The sequence below is a fragment of the Quercus robur genome, chromosome 4 (genome assembly GCF_932294415.1).
Source record: "Quercus robur chromosome 4, dhQueRobu3.1, whole genome shotgun sequence".
NCBI lineage: Eukaryota > Viridiplantae > Streptophyta > Magnoliopsida > Fagales > Fagaceae > Quercus > Quercus robur.
The window spans coordinates 13,302,909-13,319,110 of NC_065537.1; the positions used below are offsets into that span (position 1 = coordinate 13,302,909).

The window sequence follows — 16,202 nt, forward strand, 5'->3', positions numbered from 1 at the left end:
TTTTCACAAGTGCTTCCACTCTACTAAAGTAAACTTCCCTTTAAACCAATGGCTTGAGTACTGGCCTTTTTTATTTGTGCATTTAGCATGTGCCTAGATTACATTGATTTAATTAATAATTATGCCAAGAGGATGCCTTTGACTTATTTGCTGGGTCCTTGACAATGTGCTAAATGTGTAGCATAAATGTCATAATAAGTTAATTATTTCCATAAACTGATGATTCTAAATAGGTAAAGACAAAACTTATAATAAAAGATAAAATATATATATATATATATATTTATATATATACATAATATATATTAATAAAAATCTATCCACTAAAGGTGTCAGAATGAGTGAATTGAAATATAAAGTAGATAGGATTATTATTATACTTAATTATAGAGAGTTTTTTATAAATACATAGCCCGGATATCCTGATTTTTTGACTTTCAAAGCTAGTTAATAGAGTGAGCCACATAATCCTTTCCTTGTTATGGTCCCTTCTGATAATCGTGCCGCCTATAAATATCGATGCATGTATCTACGACACCTCAATTCCAAAACACCCAAAATATATTATATATCCTTCTCATTTCTCTCAAATCCAGAGCAATTATGGTACTCTTCTTTCTCATTTTCTTCCTCTTCCTTTCTGTACCTAATTCATCTCTCTCTTCTTTTTCTTTTAATTCATCAACACCTCTTTGCCATTCACACCAATCCTCTGCTTTGCTCCATTTCAGAAACTCTTTTGATGTCGGCTATTCTAGTTATTATTGTGATTTGTATTCTTATCCTCCAAAGAATTCGTGGAAAATGGGTACAGATTGTTGTGGATGGAGTGGGGTCACCTGTGACACAATGACAGGTCATGTCATTGGTGTTGACCTTAGTTGCAGTGGGCTTCATGGACCCATCCATCCCAATAGCACCCTTTTCTCTCTTCGCCATCTCCAGAGGCTCAACCTTGCTTACAACGATTTCCATGGCTCCACAATTTCATCTAAGTTTGGTGGCTTTGCAAACATGACACATCTCAACCTCACTTACTCCGCCGTTGCTGGCACCTCCTTTGTTGGCTACTCTATTGCTGGCTCCTCCTTTGCAGGTAATTTCCCATCCGAAATCTCCCACTTATCCAAACTAGTTTCACTTGATCTCTCTGGGAATATTGACATGAGAATAGAAACGCCTAATTTGAAGCAGCTTATTCAAAACCTAACCCATCTAACTGAACTTGTTTTATATGGGATTGATATGTCTTCTGTTTCAACTAATTGTCTCACGAACTTGTCGTCTTCTTTAACATCTCTTCGTCTTAATCATTGCCAATTGAAAGGGAAATTTCCAGATAATATATTCCGCCTTCCAAACCTCCAGAAACTCCGTGTAGGTCACAACTACAATCTCACTGGTTCCCTTCCAACGTATAATTGGAGTACTCCTCTCAAGGCCTTGTATCTCACTGAAACTGAATTCTCTATTGACTTACCTTATTTAATCAGCAACCTCATGTCCTTAAAAGAATTATTTGTCGGTGGATGCAATTTCATAGGTTCATCATATCCAACATTTCTTTCAAATCTCACACAAATAACTGATTTGGACCTTTCACATGGTAACTTTGGTGGTCAGTGTCCATGGTCCCTCCTAAACAATACAGGACTGACTTACTTAGATCTCTCTTACAACAATTTCATAGGGCAACTTCCGGAAGTTACGACAAAATTGACCCAAATTTTCTCTTCAAATAATTCATCTAGTAGTCAACTAGTCAACAAGATTCCTTCCAATCTAAAATATCTCTTATTATCTGGTAACTTACTGAATGGGACAATACCATCTTGGGTGTATACAATACCATCTTTACATTACTTACGTCTTGATCATAACAAATTCACTGGGCATATTGGTGAATTTCAGCATAACTCATTGGTTTCTCTAAATGTTTCCTTCAATAATTTTAGTGGCAATGTGGAGTCAAAAATATTCTCAAAGCTCAAAAGTCTTCAATCTCTTGATATGTCAAACAATCCTCACCTATCACTACACTCCTTCACATCTGCCACCAATATTTTGTCCAAAATTCACTCATTACAATTGTCTTCTTCCAACATAACCGAAATTCCACAGTTTTTAGGAACTGCAGAATATATAGCATACTTAGACCTTTCCAACAACCATATCAAAGGCAATATTCCATCCTGGGTAATGGAGGTGGGGAAGGATTCATTGTATTACTTTTCAGTCTCAAGGAATAATTTAACTGGACACATCCCTTCCTTGATTTGCAATCTCCGTTCCCTCAAATTCCTTGATTTCTCTTATAATCACTTGAATAACGTGATTCCTCCATGTTTGGGAAACTTCAGTGATAATCTCATAGACTTGAATTTACAAAGTAATAATCTTAATGGCACTATCCCAACAACATTTGCAAAGGGATGTCACTTGAGAAGTCTGAAACTCAATGGGAACCAACTGGAAGGGGCATTGCCACGATCATTGGTCCATTGTAGAAAGTTGGAAATTCTAGATTTTGGTAACAACAAGATTATTGGCACCTTTCCTTGTTGGTTGGAAACTCTTCTAGAGTTGCGGGTTCTTATCTTGCGATCAAACAACTTTCATGGTGCCATAGGCAATCCCAAGACCAAATTCCCATTCCCTAATTTGCGAATCATAGACCTCTCTCACAACGAGTTTCATGGTCTTTTGCCAACAAACTTTTTCATGTATTTAAAAGCGATGATGAATGCGAATGTAGACAAAGGTGAATTGAAATATATGGGTGATAGTTATTATCAAGATTCTGTGACAGTGGTGATGAAAGGGTATTCCATAGAATTGGTGAAAATTCAAAGTCTATTCACAACCATTGATTTCTCCAACAATAATTTCAAAGGAGAAATTCCAGAGGTAATTGGAGAGCTTCGATCATTGAAGGGGCTTAATTTCTCACACAATAATCTTATAGGTTGTATGCCTCAATCGTTGGGAAATTTAACCAATCTTGAATGGTTAGATCTCTCCTCAAACAAGCTCACGGGTGAAATTCCTATGCAATTGGCAGATCTCACAATGCTAGCATTTTTAAACCTATCAGAAAATTATCTTTCTGGACATATACCCCAAGGTAAACAATTCAATACCTTTATGAATGATTCTTACGTTGGGAACCTTGGGTTATGTGGATTTCCAATGACAAAAGCTTGTGGCAATGATGAGGGACAACAACCATCGCCATCATCAACCATTCAAGAAGATGATTTCAAATTTGATAATGGGTTTCATTGGAAAGTTGTATTGTTGGGGTATGGCTGTGGATTCATGTTTGGATTGGGTTTGGGTTATCTTGTGTTCTCAAGTGGAAAACCGAAATGGCTAGTGAATATTGTTTACGGAGGAAGACATAGCAAGTTGCAAAGATCCTAGAAGAATGCTCATGGACAAACTCATTGAAGAAGAATTTAGTGGATAAAAATACTGATTCTAGGTATATTTTTATATGCTAATATATTTGAAAATATCTATTTCATAATTTTTTGCTTCCTTAAAACTGTGTCTTTATATTGGTAAGAAGATTCTTCATTTTTAATTTCCTTTATGTTAGTTTGGAATGGTTGTACTTGTGTTAATGTGAGGCTTTTTACTTGTGTTACTGGGTGCATAAGCTTCTATGCTTCCTTTAAAAAAAAAAGAAGCTTTTATGTTTAAGGTATAGCCATACCAGAGAGTACATAGGCTACTACTATGTAACCACTACATTTTAATGCTTTATTTATGTCAACCTTCATTTAATGACCCTACTTTATGCTCTAGTGTGAGAAGAAATTTCTCTACTCCATTGCAATTCTAACTACATCTTGTGGTCAGGTTTTTTTTTTTTTTTTTAAATGGGCAACTTCACTGCTTAGTTGCAGCTTCAAATAATTGGGTTATACTCTATTACATATTTCAATTATTATTATTATTACATCCTTGTAATATTACCTTCGTTTTACAGATTAAAAATCTTCTTGTTTGGATTTCATGAAGAGTGGTTATTTATTTATTTATTTAAGAGCGGTGTTAATTACCCTAGTGCTACCTAGGATGCTCGGAGGAGTAGACTAATTTCCTCTATATTTTCAATTAGATAAGATTCTAAAGTACATATTGATTGTGGGGAAAGCTTAGAAACTTAATGAATTGAATATATGTTCCTAGTGATTTTTGCTATTTTGGTTTCCACAAATTGTTACATACACCTTTACTAGTTGTTTCCGGGAACTTTTTGGTTATGGTTATTCAGGTCTAAAATTTCAAAAAATTAAAAAAAAAATGAAATACTTTTCTTATTCCAAATTTAGTTAAACTAACAATAAAGAACAGCTCTTAGTAATTCTTTTTGTTGGAGTGCCCTGATGTACAGGCTGGTGGCCCTTTCTATCTCTCTAACAGGATGGAGGGATAGCATTCATTCATAGTTTAGATCACTGGCCGACATTCCATGACCAGGTGATGATAAAAAATTGTATGTTTTGATTTTTGGTGTTGTAATTTCCTTCCATTTATTTTTAGGTACTAATTTGTTGGTCTTAATTTTTTGTGGGCTTTTCTTGATCAGTGTTGTGGTGCTTCGATCCTTTTTGATGACAACAATTGTAATAAAAACCATTTCAGACCTTGAGGGTTTCAATAAAATTGATTTCATCAAGGAGGAGCTTGAAAAGGCTTGTCCAGGGGTAGTTTCATACGTTGATATTGTTTCTATTGCCACAAGAGATGGCATTATGCTGGTCTGTTCTTGATCCTTAATCTTCCTATCCTCTCTCTCTTTAAAGATATTTTTGTTAATATCTAGAGTCCTTTAGCAACACTTTAAGGTTTAGGATTTGATGATTGTTTCTGGACAATGATTCTTGAATGAAACTTTGGTAAAATGTAAGAAACAGACTTTAAAAGAGTTGGTACCTCTTTACATTTTTTATGTCGAGAGGAGTCTATAAAGTACATATTAGTTGTGGGGAAAGTTTAGAAAGTTAATGAATTGAGAACATGTTCCTAGTGATTTTTGCTGTTTTGGTTTCCACAAATTGTTAGTCACCTTTAATTAGCCAACTACTTGTTTCAAGCATTTTTTAATTATGGTTTTTCATGTCTAAAATTTCAAAAAATTCAAAAAAAAAAAAAAAAGGAAGAAGAAGAAGAAGAAGAAGAAAGAAAGAAAAGAGAAATACTTTTCTTATTCCAAATTCTGTTAAACTGACAGTAAAGAACAACTCTTGGAAAGTTTGATGATGTGCTTGGGCCCAGATGCCACTGTTTGCCTTGGGTTTTGGGACAACAGTTAGCTGGCCACCTCATTGCGCGTGCAGCAGCTGGATGTTTGATGTGAAACAAAGACAAAAGGTTTGTTGCATATTTGTTTTTCCTTGATTTCTCATATCTTTTTCTTCTTAGGAATTCAACTAGAACATGCTTGTAATCTATTGTATTATATGATAGCCACATAGTATCATTGAGTCTTAGAGGGATTTAATTTTTTTGAATTAGTAATTGTGTGAAAAAAAGATTCATATACTTTGGATATTATATGGGAAGACAAAGGCAACATTTTAAATTTGCATTTTACAATAATTTTTCTGTTTTGTAGCAATCAGAGAGAGTAAAACAATCAATTTGTCTCAGTATAAATGTCTTTACTTCTTTTCTTGGTTTGAAGCATGGGAACCCAAAACTGATTGGACAGAATTAGTATTATACAGATTGCAAGAAATGTTTGTTTGAAGATATATTTTGCTTTATTGTTGTCAAGTCATGAGTGATTGCAGAATTTATCTAGAACTTTTTATTTATTAATTTTTTTTTTCAGTTAAAAGCAGTAAAGCATGAATATATTAGGCTAAGCACTATTCTTTTGTTTTAAATTATTTTATATGCTTAAAAGCATGATTCTTCGGCCTCTTCTGATCTATATATATATATATTTTCATGATAATGTGCTTGTTACTGTTGTTACTTCTATTCAATACTGGGCCTTGACAGACAAATCTGCTAATGCTTTTTACAAACTCAGCAATACCAGAGCACAGATCCTATCTCTGTCTTTGATGGTATGGGTGTGTAACTGGACCTTGAAGAAAGTCACCATGTTTGCCCTTATAATGAAATTTAAGAGTCAATTCCTTTTTTATTAAATAATGTCACATGGGTCCATATCTGTTAGGAAAATAAATAAATTCTGAGAAGTATGGACTTTCCTAATTTGATATTGACTTTTTGAAGTTTATGCTGAGAAGTGATGACTTCTTTTGTAGCTGGACATTGATTTTTTGAAGTTTATGCAAAAACAATTGAAATGTCTATTCTAAGTGAAACAGCTATATAGGATAATCGTTTTATGTTTTAATGATCTTTATGATTTGCTTAAAGCATCATGATTAACTATGTGCAAGACATGACTTGGAAAAGTGATTATTTTAACAATAATGTTCATGTGGAGAGGACCACGGAGGTAATGTATCTGATGTGAATATTATGAGGACAAATGGTGCATAGTAACCGAAAAAAAGAAAAAAAAAAAAGTTCTTATAGTGGTTATGAAATTTGCTGTGTTGAATATCTTTGAGGTTGGGGCAAGTTTTTTGTCACTATCAATGCATATACTTGTTATGTCATAATTTCCATTGGAGACAATTTTACCTATTTGTATATCGTTTTGAGAGACTAACAGGCTTATGTCTCTATTCTTCTAGTTATTAGTGCAAGTGTTCCGAAGTTGGTGTTGGATTCTGTTTTTGAACAAAAGAATGAGATTGTGATAGCCGTGGAAGAGGAACTTGAAAGGTATTTCTCCATCCGCTAATTTGGTTTAGTATTAGTCAAGTTACAAGGTAAATCTGTTTCTTTATAATATCTTTGAATTTCACATGCATAGGCCATGTCAGCTTATGGATTTGAGATTGTTCAAATAGTCATTGTGGACACTGAACCTGATGAACATGTGAAGAAGGCTATGAGCGAGATAAATGCCGGTAAGTGTTCATTTTGAATTGAACATTCTTTCTCTTCTCTCTCGTCTCACCTCTCTTTCTTGTCTCTCTCTCTCATTGGAAAAATTCCTTCCTTGATTTGTAATGACTTTCCTTAATGTCCTTGATTTGTTTCATAATCACTTGAGTAACATGGCTCCTCTCTGCTTGGGATACTTTAGTGATTCTCTCACAATCTTAATAATTTTCTTTTTATGATTTACTATCCATTCCTCTCTCTTTCTCTCTCTCATGATATATATATTAGAGATTCCCTTATATATCTTTTGTTCCCAGTTGATTCATCCCTGTCCACATTATTCCAGTTTCTTTAAAGGTGAAAGGATAAACAAACAAATTTGATGTTCTTGATTGATTCTTCAACTTCTTGCAGCCAAGAAATTAGATTACACTTGATTTAGTTGAATATTTTCTCCTTTATTGGGGGACCAAACATAGTGCTTTCTATGCTTTCCAAATCCTTCACCTCAACTTCACAGCAGCCAAGCTGAGGATAGCTATTTTATGCTTCTCTCTGTTCTCTCTTTATTTATTTATTTTGCAATATTTTGCTGTTCTTTTTATTGGAGTTCTCTGATGTAAACTATTTTACTTGACATCACAGGCTTGTGGCCCCTTTCTATCCAGTGTTAACAGGCTGAGCATTCATTCATACCTCAACAAAGCACTGGCTGAGATTCCATGACCGGATGATTATATTATACAAACACTTTACCTTTTTGGCATTAGAGGTTTTGATGAAAGAGAAATAGTCTATCTTTTAGGTACTTACTAGTTCTCTGCCTTTTCTCATTTTATGCCCTTGTTATATGGAATTGAAAAAGGTTTAAAATGTTACTTTGGTTTGCATTGGTTTCTTGATCATCTGAAGGTGCACACAAAATTGGGAAGATTGGCTGTGAGTTCATACACAAACACCTTTATGACTGCAAGGGTACAGGGCAGCTTGACCCAACCATAGCTTCTGATTTCCTCACTGACATGAGAATGAGGTGCCAAGACAGTAATAGGACCACCACTCAACCTTCTTCTTAACCCATGTAATCATTGGAAATGAGTGAGTCTGCATGAATTCACAGCCAGTCATTAAAAAGAGGAGAAGACCCCTTTTCGCTGATCAGCAGTAGCTGGCTAATGAGAAGACCACGAGACTGGTAAGGGCCTATGCTTCAGATGACAGATCAACCAACCGCAAGACTGGACTTTGCATGGGCAATGATGAAGATGCCAGTGCTTAATGTTTTGGCTGGATCTCAAGGTCAGGTCCGACGCAACTACTCCTTGCCTTTTGTCAGTTCCTAAGTGACAATCTTGACCATAATGAACTCTTGACATCGTTATGTTTTCATATAAGCTTCTCTTTATGTTCAATGTTTAATTGTAGATGCATTGACTTTTAAACTTCTTGCCTATGCTAATTTGAGTCTATATATAAAGGCAATGGCTTAGCGTAGACATTAGACACAATGATGAAATATGTTATGGCTGTTGAGTTCTTTAGAAATATAGAATTAAAATGTTTGGAATGTTACCAAAAGTTAACTAATATTTGGGGAGATCATAATCTATGCTGCAACATCCAAATTAATTTAATTGGGTGTCAGTGTTTCTAACGAGTTTTGGCTGATTATTCATCATTTGAAGGAGATTTTAGTTCGTTCTTTTTGAGTTTGAACTTCAGAAATAGGAAAGTCTACAATTCTGTGTCATGAAACAAAGAATTGATTTGTCTATAATTTTCTTTATTTCTTTAATCACCAAGTAGAATATAAAAGTGACTCATAGGCATAGCTTTCAATCAGATGCCATTATGTTTTATTGTCATCAATTAGTATTCAATTACACTTATCATGCCCGCACATCCAAAGTCATGCTTTAGCTGGGAGCCACTCATGGAGAAGACAACAATGGTACAATCCATGTGTAAGGCATAAAAAAAAATTTATATAAAAAAAAAAAAAAAAAAAAAAAAAAAAAAAAGAAACCTTTTATGTTTAAGGTATAGTCATACCAGAGAGTATATAGGCTACTGCCATGTAACCACCACATTTTAATGCTTTATTTATGTCAGATTTCATTTAATGACCTTGCTTTATGCTCTAGTGTGAGAAGAAATTTCTCTACTCCATTGCAATTCTAAATACATCTTGTGGTCAATGTATTTTTTTTTTTTTTTAAAGGGGCAACTTCACAGCTTAGTTGCAGCTTCAAATAATCGAGTTATATTCTATTACATATTTCAGTTATAATTATTATTACATCCTTGTAATATTACCTTCCTTTTACAGATTAAAGATCTTGTTGGTTGGATTGAATGAAGAGTGGTTATTTATTTATTTATTTACTAAAGAGCGGTGTTAATTACCCTAGTGCTACCTAGGATGCTTGGAGGAGTAGACTAATTTCCTCTATATTTTCAATTAGATAAGATTCTAAAGTTACATATTGATTGTGGGGAAAGCTTAGAAACTTAATGAATTGAATATATGTTCCTAGTGATTTTTGTTGTATTGGTTTCCACAAATTGTTACATACACCTTTACTAGTTGTTTCAAGAACTTCTTTGTTATGGTTTTTCAGGTCTAAAATTTCCAAAAAAAAAAAAAATGAAATACTTTTCTTATTCCAAATTCTGTTAAACTAACAATAAAGAACAACTCTTAGTAATTCTTTTTGTTGGAGTGCTCTTATGTACAGGCTGGTGGCCCTTTCTATCTCTCTAACATGATGGAGGAGCAGCATTCATTCATAATTTAGATCACTGGCTGACATTCCATGACCAGATGATGATAAAAAATTGTATGTTCTTATTTTGGTGTCTAATTTCTTGCCATTTATTTTTAGGTACTAATTTGTTGGTCTTAATTTTTTGTGGGATTTTCTTGATCAGGGTTGTGGTGCTTTGGTCCTTTTTGATGACAACAATTGTAATAAAAACCATTTCAGACCTTGAGGGTTTTCAATAAGATTGATTTCATCAAGGAGGAGCTTGAAAAGGCTTGTCCAGGGGTAGTTTCATGTGCTGATATAGTTTCTATTGCCACAAGAGATGGCATTATGCTAGTCTATTCTTGATCCTTAATCTTCCTATTCTCTCTCTTTAAAGATATTTTTATTAATATCTAGAGTCCTTTAGAAACACTTTAAGGTTTAGGATTTGATGATTGTTTGTGGACAATGATTCTTGAATGAAACTTGGGTAAAATGTAAGAAACAGACTTCAAAAGAGTTGGTACCTCTTTACATTTTTTTATGTTGAGAGGAGTCCATAAAGTACATATTAGTTGTGGGGAAAGATTAGAAAGTTAATGAATTGAGAATGTGTTCATAGTGAATTTTGCCGTTTTGGTTTCCACAAATTGTTAGTCACCTTTAATTAGCCAACTATTTGTTTCAGGCACTTTTTTATTATGGTTTTTCAAGTCGAAAACTTCAAAAAATTCAAAAAAAAAAAAAAAAAAAAAAAGGAAAAGAAGAAGAAAAAGAAAGAAAGAAAAGAGAAATACTTTTCTTCTTCCAAATTCTATTAAACTAATAGTAAAGAATAGCTCTTGGGAAGTCTGATGATGTGCTTAGGCCCAAATGCAGTTAGCTGGCCACCTTTCATTGCGTGTGTAGCAGCTGGATGTTTGATGTGAAACAAAGACAACAGTTTTGTTGCATATTTGTTTTTGCCTTGATTTCTCATTTCTCATTTCTTTTTCTTCTTAGGAATTTAGCTGGAACATGCTTATAAACTATTGTGTTGTATGATAGCCACATAGTATCATTAGGTCCTAGAGGGATTTAATTTTTTTGAATTAGTAATAGTGTGAAAAAAAGATTCATATACTTTGGAAATTATATGGGAACACAAAGGTAGCATTTTAAATTTACATTTTACAATATTTGTCTGTTTTGTAGCAATCAGAGAGAGTAAAACATTCAATTTGTCTCAGTATAAATGTCTTTACTTCTTTTCTGGGTTTGAAGCAAGGGAACCCAAAACTGACCAACTAGTTGTTTCAGACACTTTTTAGTTAAGGTTTTTCAAATCTAAAATGTCAAAAAATTAAAAAATAAATAAATGAAATACTTTTCTTATTCTAATTTCTGTTAAACTGACAATCAAGAACAGCTCTATATTGATAACTCTTTTTATTGGAGTTCTCTGATGTAAACTACTATACATGACATCACAAGCTAGGCAGCATTCTTTCATATTTCAACAGGCACCTAATCTTAGGCGTCTTGGCCTCTTTGATCATCTGAGGGTACACAGAAAACTGGGAAGATTGGCTATGAATTCATACAGAAACACCTCTCTGACTTCAAGGGGACAGGGCAGCCAAACCCAACTATAACTCCTGATTTCCTCACTGAGAAGAGAATGAGGTGCCAAGACAGTAATAGGACCACCACTCAGCCTTCTTCTTCATCCATGGCTTCATTGGAAATTAGTGAATCTGCAATGGGGGATGTCATATTTGCAGGCTTTGTCATCTTCAATATCATCTGGGGTAGGTTTTGGCACTCACTACTATCAGAGCTTTTTAAGGGGGAGAGGACTCCATTTTGCCAATCAGCAATTGATGGCTAATGAGGAGTCCTCAAGATTGGTAAGGGCTTATGCTTCAAATGCCTGATTAAACTTTCGAATGGACTTTGCTCAGGTGATGTTGAAGATGTCAGGTCTTAATGTTCTGACTAGATCTCAAGGTCTAGTCCAACGAAACTGCTCCTTGGCCTTGGTTAGTTTCTAAGTGTCAGTCTGGCCATAATGAACTCTTGAGATCTCTGTTCTTTCATATTAGTTTTTCATATCTTCTATGTTTGATTGTAGATGCTATGACTTCTAAATTTCTTATCTGTGCTAATTTTTGAGTCTATATATAAAGGCAATGGCACAGAGTGTAGAGTCTGTAGACATTAGTTGATGCTTTTGGTTGGTATGTCTGTGTTTTAGTTGGTATGGCATAGAGTGTAGACATTTGTTGAAGCAGCTCAAAGATACTGTTGGGAAAGGCTGGTATGTCTTTGTCTTAACGAGGAGTTTCTATTTTAGCTTTTCATTATATTTTCTTATGTCTGATTGGTTGTTGAGAAAAGGAAAGAGAGGAAAGCTTTGAATTTTATAAACTTTAATGCTTTTGTTTTCAAGTTAATCACTAACTCTCTCCTCAAATAGTCTTAGGTGTAAATGGGTGGAGGAATTTAGTTTTTTTTGGGTCTCAACTAATAAGATTTGTTCTTCTTTTTTTTCTTTTTCTTTTTTTCTCTCTCTTGCTAACAATGATTACTACATTCTTTTTTTGGTAAAATGTACACAGGTTTGACTTACCTGCACAAACCATCACCCCAAAGATTCAAAAAGATCTGCGTTTACTGAAGGTGTGGTGAACTCTATTTTTTTCCATGTAATTTGTTTCCATGGCACTACTTTTCAATTATGCTCAAATGATTCTCTGTAACATTTTAATTGCTTCATTGTTTTTATCAAAAAAAAAAAAATTGTTTCATTTTTGAGAATTTACTTAGTGTTTCAACTTTCAACTTGTGTGCTTTAGGGAATGTGCAATTAAGCAACTTGAGTCACTGTCATGCAGAAATGGAATTAGGGAAATTATTTAAATGCCTCTTTGTAAAGTAAGGTTATAGCTTAAAGTATAATGAAATCTTACTCTTCTACTTAAGAGATTGTTTGACTTTAGATAACTAACAAACTGGAAAAATAGAAATGAAGTAGATGGTAGGGGACTTCCTATTGATGCATTTAATATATTCTATGATATATATGCAGTCATTAGCCTCTGACTGGATCCATGTTTAGCATTCGAAAATTATTTTCTATGTATGGAATGTAAAATTTTTACTTACCAAAAAATAATGTTTGTGTAAAATTTGAGTCTAGTTGGGTAATATACCAAATTGAAACTAAAAGCTGGTTGATTTTCCATGAGTTGAATTGGAATTGATAATATTTCTGCCAATGATGCTAACAGGGTTGCTGATCTTCTTCATGCCTTGTGTAACTTGTAAGCAGCATCCTTAGGCTCTCTGTAACTTGTAAGCAACATCCTTAGTGAGAGGGATTTACCCTGCACCATATGAAGATGATTTTCCAGGGATATAAATTTTATCTGTGAGTCATATACTGCCAGTTAGTTTTCTTGTAAAATGGCATTGATATACTTAAGTATAAAACTTTGGCTGGACTTGAAGTAATTATGATGGTAGTATCCTGGAATCTTTGATTTGTTGCTTTATCTGGGATATTTATAGTTTCAATTTCAAAATGTTGATTCAGCATCTCAGCTTCACTCAAAAAGTTTTGTTTGCATCATATTGACCTGAATGCACATGATTCTAGTTGTTTACATGAAATTCATATCAAGAAGCCATCAAAACACATCGTAATTTAAGAAATGCTTTAAATTATGATGGGCTCGTACTTTGACCAAAGTGAGTGTTCTCTTATCATAACATGTTCCAGATATAGGACTAGAACTACTTCATCTCAAGATTTCTTTGGAGTTGAACAAGTCTCACTCAAACAATCTCCCATTTATTTTTGAATTGTGCTGGAACTCATTTAGATTTTGTCATTATAAATATCTAAATGCTGGAAAGTTATTCAATACTCCTTTAGTAATACTCTCTCCTCTCACATGAATGATGGGGCCTACCGTGAATTTAATTCGTGGGACCTATTATGATGTGTCAAGAAAATAAATTTCTGTGTACTAAATAATTACAATTAAATAATCATATATAAGAACTTAATGTGAAGCTTCATTCTTTTTTTTTTTTTAATTGTGGGGGTGGGGGGGGTTGATAAGGTATTGTGAAGCTTGCATATGCATGTACTAGTTATGGGTTTATCAAGATAATAGGACACTTGCTAATCAACTTTGATGGTTCATTTGCTTGCTAGGAGTTTAGATTCTATAACTTAGGCAGGTTATTATTGATCTCTGAATTCTTTCTTGTGTTCATAATTACAGTTGAGAAGTGCCATTGATCTGAAGAGGCACTACAAGAAGGGTGATTCAAAATCCAAAACATTGCCAAGTATTTCCTGGTAAGTCTATTTGTAATTTCTAGATTAATAGTATAGTATGTGATATCTTGGAGTTGTAACTAGGACTGTGTGTATATTCTCTTTTGGGTGGTATACATTTTGTTATTTAGGCTTGACTAATTCATACACCATTTGGTCTTTTGACAATTAGATCGGGACGGTGATAGAGTCAGCGTCAGACTTCTTCACAAGTAGACTAACAAGGAAAGAGAGAAAAAGAACAATTGCAACTAAGTTGTTATCTGATTGTACCCTTGTTGATTACAGGTGAGATATGCAAATCTATCTTGTGTTTGGGTTGAAAACCATATATGACCATATCACAACATGATGTGTTGAGTTTGAAGGGTAAAAAGAATGTGGTGGTGTTGTTGTCATTTGTAAAACTTTGTTCTTTTGCCTATTTAGAATAGATGGTTAAGATGAATTCAGCTAATTTTTGTCTTAAATGCCATAAGAGCATGCTTATCTCAGTTGTCATTTTCAAATGGACTTAAAAAAGAACTTCAGAGTTTAGACAGACATAATTTGTTAAGAAAACAGCTATAATGTGAAGCATGGTCATCATACATAACAAAAATATCAAAACTTGAGAGAGCATATACTATTATATAAGGCAAGAGGGGGCGGGGGGCACCAAAAAGATGACCTTGTTATTTATGATTTGTATTTCTAGAATATATTTCCAGCAGAAACTTCCATCTTGACTCACCCCCTTATAAGCAAAAGCTAATTTGGAGTCCTCTATTGTGCACCTTACACGTTTCCATTACTACATTTAACCAAATCGGAATGATTTGATTATATTTTAGGAAGTTGTTCTTTTTTCCTTGATTATGTGAAGAGCCCAATTATTTTTATGATTATCTGTGTTTGTATTTGATTTAATTCCTTTGGGATAGCCAGAATCTCTCTATGAAATGAAGCTTTAATTTCAGTTTGTAATGTGTCTTGCTTCGTTTTCCTTTTCGTGTGGAAACCATTTTTAGGAAGCACAAGGTTCGAGAGATAGAAGAAAAGAATCAACTAGGGGGGAATGAGAAATGGAAGATAAAAGGTCAGCAGTCGCAGAAGCGTGCAAAGCAAAGAAGGCACTGAAATATCTTCACCATTTTTTATCAGATATTTCGACATTTATAGAGCACATTGGAAAGAGTATAGTATCAAGATCAACCCAGAGAAATATTTGATAAACTATGATAATTTTACCTTGTGACATGAGAAACAGAATCCACTGAACTGATTTATAATTCATAGCTATATTCACACGTGCCGTTTCTCTTTGATGTTGGCTCCTTCCCATAGTTTTCATTATAGAGTTGATCATTTTTGTTGTAATGTATAAACGCATGCTCCAGGAAATATTATTTATTGATGGGAATTTTGGTTATTTATTGATCAGAACAAAGATCTTACTGGTTGATCGCTTCAAGAGTAGAGTTAAAAGTTACTTTTTATTTCACATTTACTTTCAGAACAAAGCTGGTTGCCCCGATGAATTTATAAATTGACTAAGTCGCTGAGCGCTTATTACAAATAGCAACAGGCCAACACAAAAACTTATAGCCAACTTCACCACAAGACTACACACATGGAAGAATGAAGGATGTACATGATTTTCAAACTCTCTTGGTTTCACGTTTAACTCATCACTTATCAATAACAAAACATACACACACTTGCAATATTAGAATGGAAATAAAGGTTGTTTTACTAAAAATGACCAACGCATGAATATTTTAGATTTTATATTTTATTAAGTACATATAACTATTAACAATAATAAGCCACTAAATCTAAATTTGTTCAATACAAACTTGGGAATGCGGTTTTTTAAAAACAATTTCCTCATAAGAAAATTCAATGTCAGTCTCAAAAAGTCTACCCTACTAGAATGAAGGATTTCTTTAGGAGACGAGGGCCGGGGCAGAATTTGATATCACAGGTAAATTTGAAATGGATGGTGAAGACATATCTTTCCTCTGTAAAAGACCTTTAAGTGGAGTATAAGGTAATGTGACTAGGATAAACAAGGGTAAAAGGCCTTTAAGTGAAGTTCAAGTTTCTAAATCCATGTTTAGAAACCCTCTTAGGCCTAAAGATAGATCTAAGTGTGT

The 16,202-nt window shown here is 33.8% G+C and overlaps 1 protein-coding gene across 43 annotated transcripts; it reads left to right on the top strand.

Moving 5' to 3' along the window:
• Positions 1–475: 475 nt before the first annotated feature.
• On the top strand, positions 476–15,475 carry LOC126720613 (receptor-like protein 35). 43 transcript variants are annotated; one of them, XM_050423269.1, is made up of 17 exons: positions 1,103–3,484; positions 4,403–4,488; positions 4,598–4,769; positions 5,168–5,382; positions 6,729–6,819; positions 6,911–7,007; positions 7,630–7,789; positions 7,897–8,283; positions 9,723–9,824; positions 9,916–11,524; positions 11,678–11,755; positions 11,971–12,033; positions 12,335–12,395; positions 13,007–13,146; positions 14,009–14,085; positions 14,237–14,352; positions 15,075–15,475. In XM_050423269.1, the coding sequence occupies exon 1, from the start codon at positions 1,165–1,167 to the stop codon at positions 3,421–3,423; it is 2,259 nt and encodes a 752-aa protein (XP_050279226.1). In that variant the 5' UTR covers positions 1,103–1,164; the 3' UTR covers positions 3,424–3,484; positions 4,403–4,488; positions 4,598–4,769; positions 5,168–5,382; positions 6,729–6,819; positions 6,911–7,007; positions 7,630–7,789; positions 7,897–8,283; positions 9,723–9,824; positions 9,916–11,524; positions 11,678–11,755; positions 11,971–12,033; positions 12,335–12,395; positions 13,007–13,146; positions 14,009–14,085; positions 14,237–14,352; positions 15,075–15,475. The 43 variants fall into 43 exon arrangements, 40 of the variants coding, with proteins under 40 accessions (XP_050279226.1, XP_050279222.1, XP_050279224.1 ...); XR_007653536.1 differs by lacking the exon at positions 1,103–3,484 and adding an exon at positions 476–1,096 and having other exon boundaries at positions 11,678–12,033; XR_007653537.1 differs by lacking the exon at positions 1,103–3,484 and adding an exon at positions 476–1,096 and having other exon boundaries at positions 4,432–4,488; positions 11,678–12,033.
• Positions 15,476–16,202: the final 727 nt, after the last annotated feature.

Bases quoted from the DNA above. Each gene is read 5' to 3' on its own strand.
- LOC126720613 (XM_050423265.1), top strand. From the start codon at position 1,165: ATGAGAATAGAAACGCCTAATTTGAAGCAGCTTATTCAAAACCTAACC.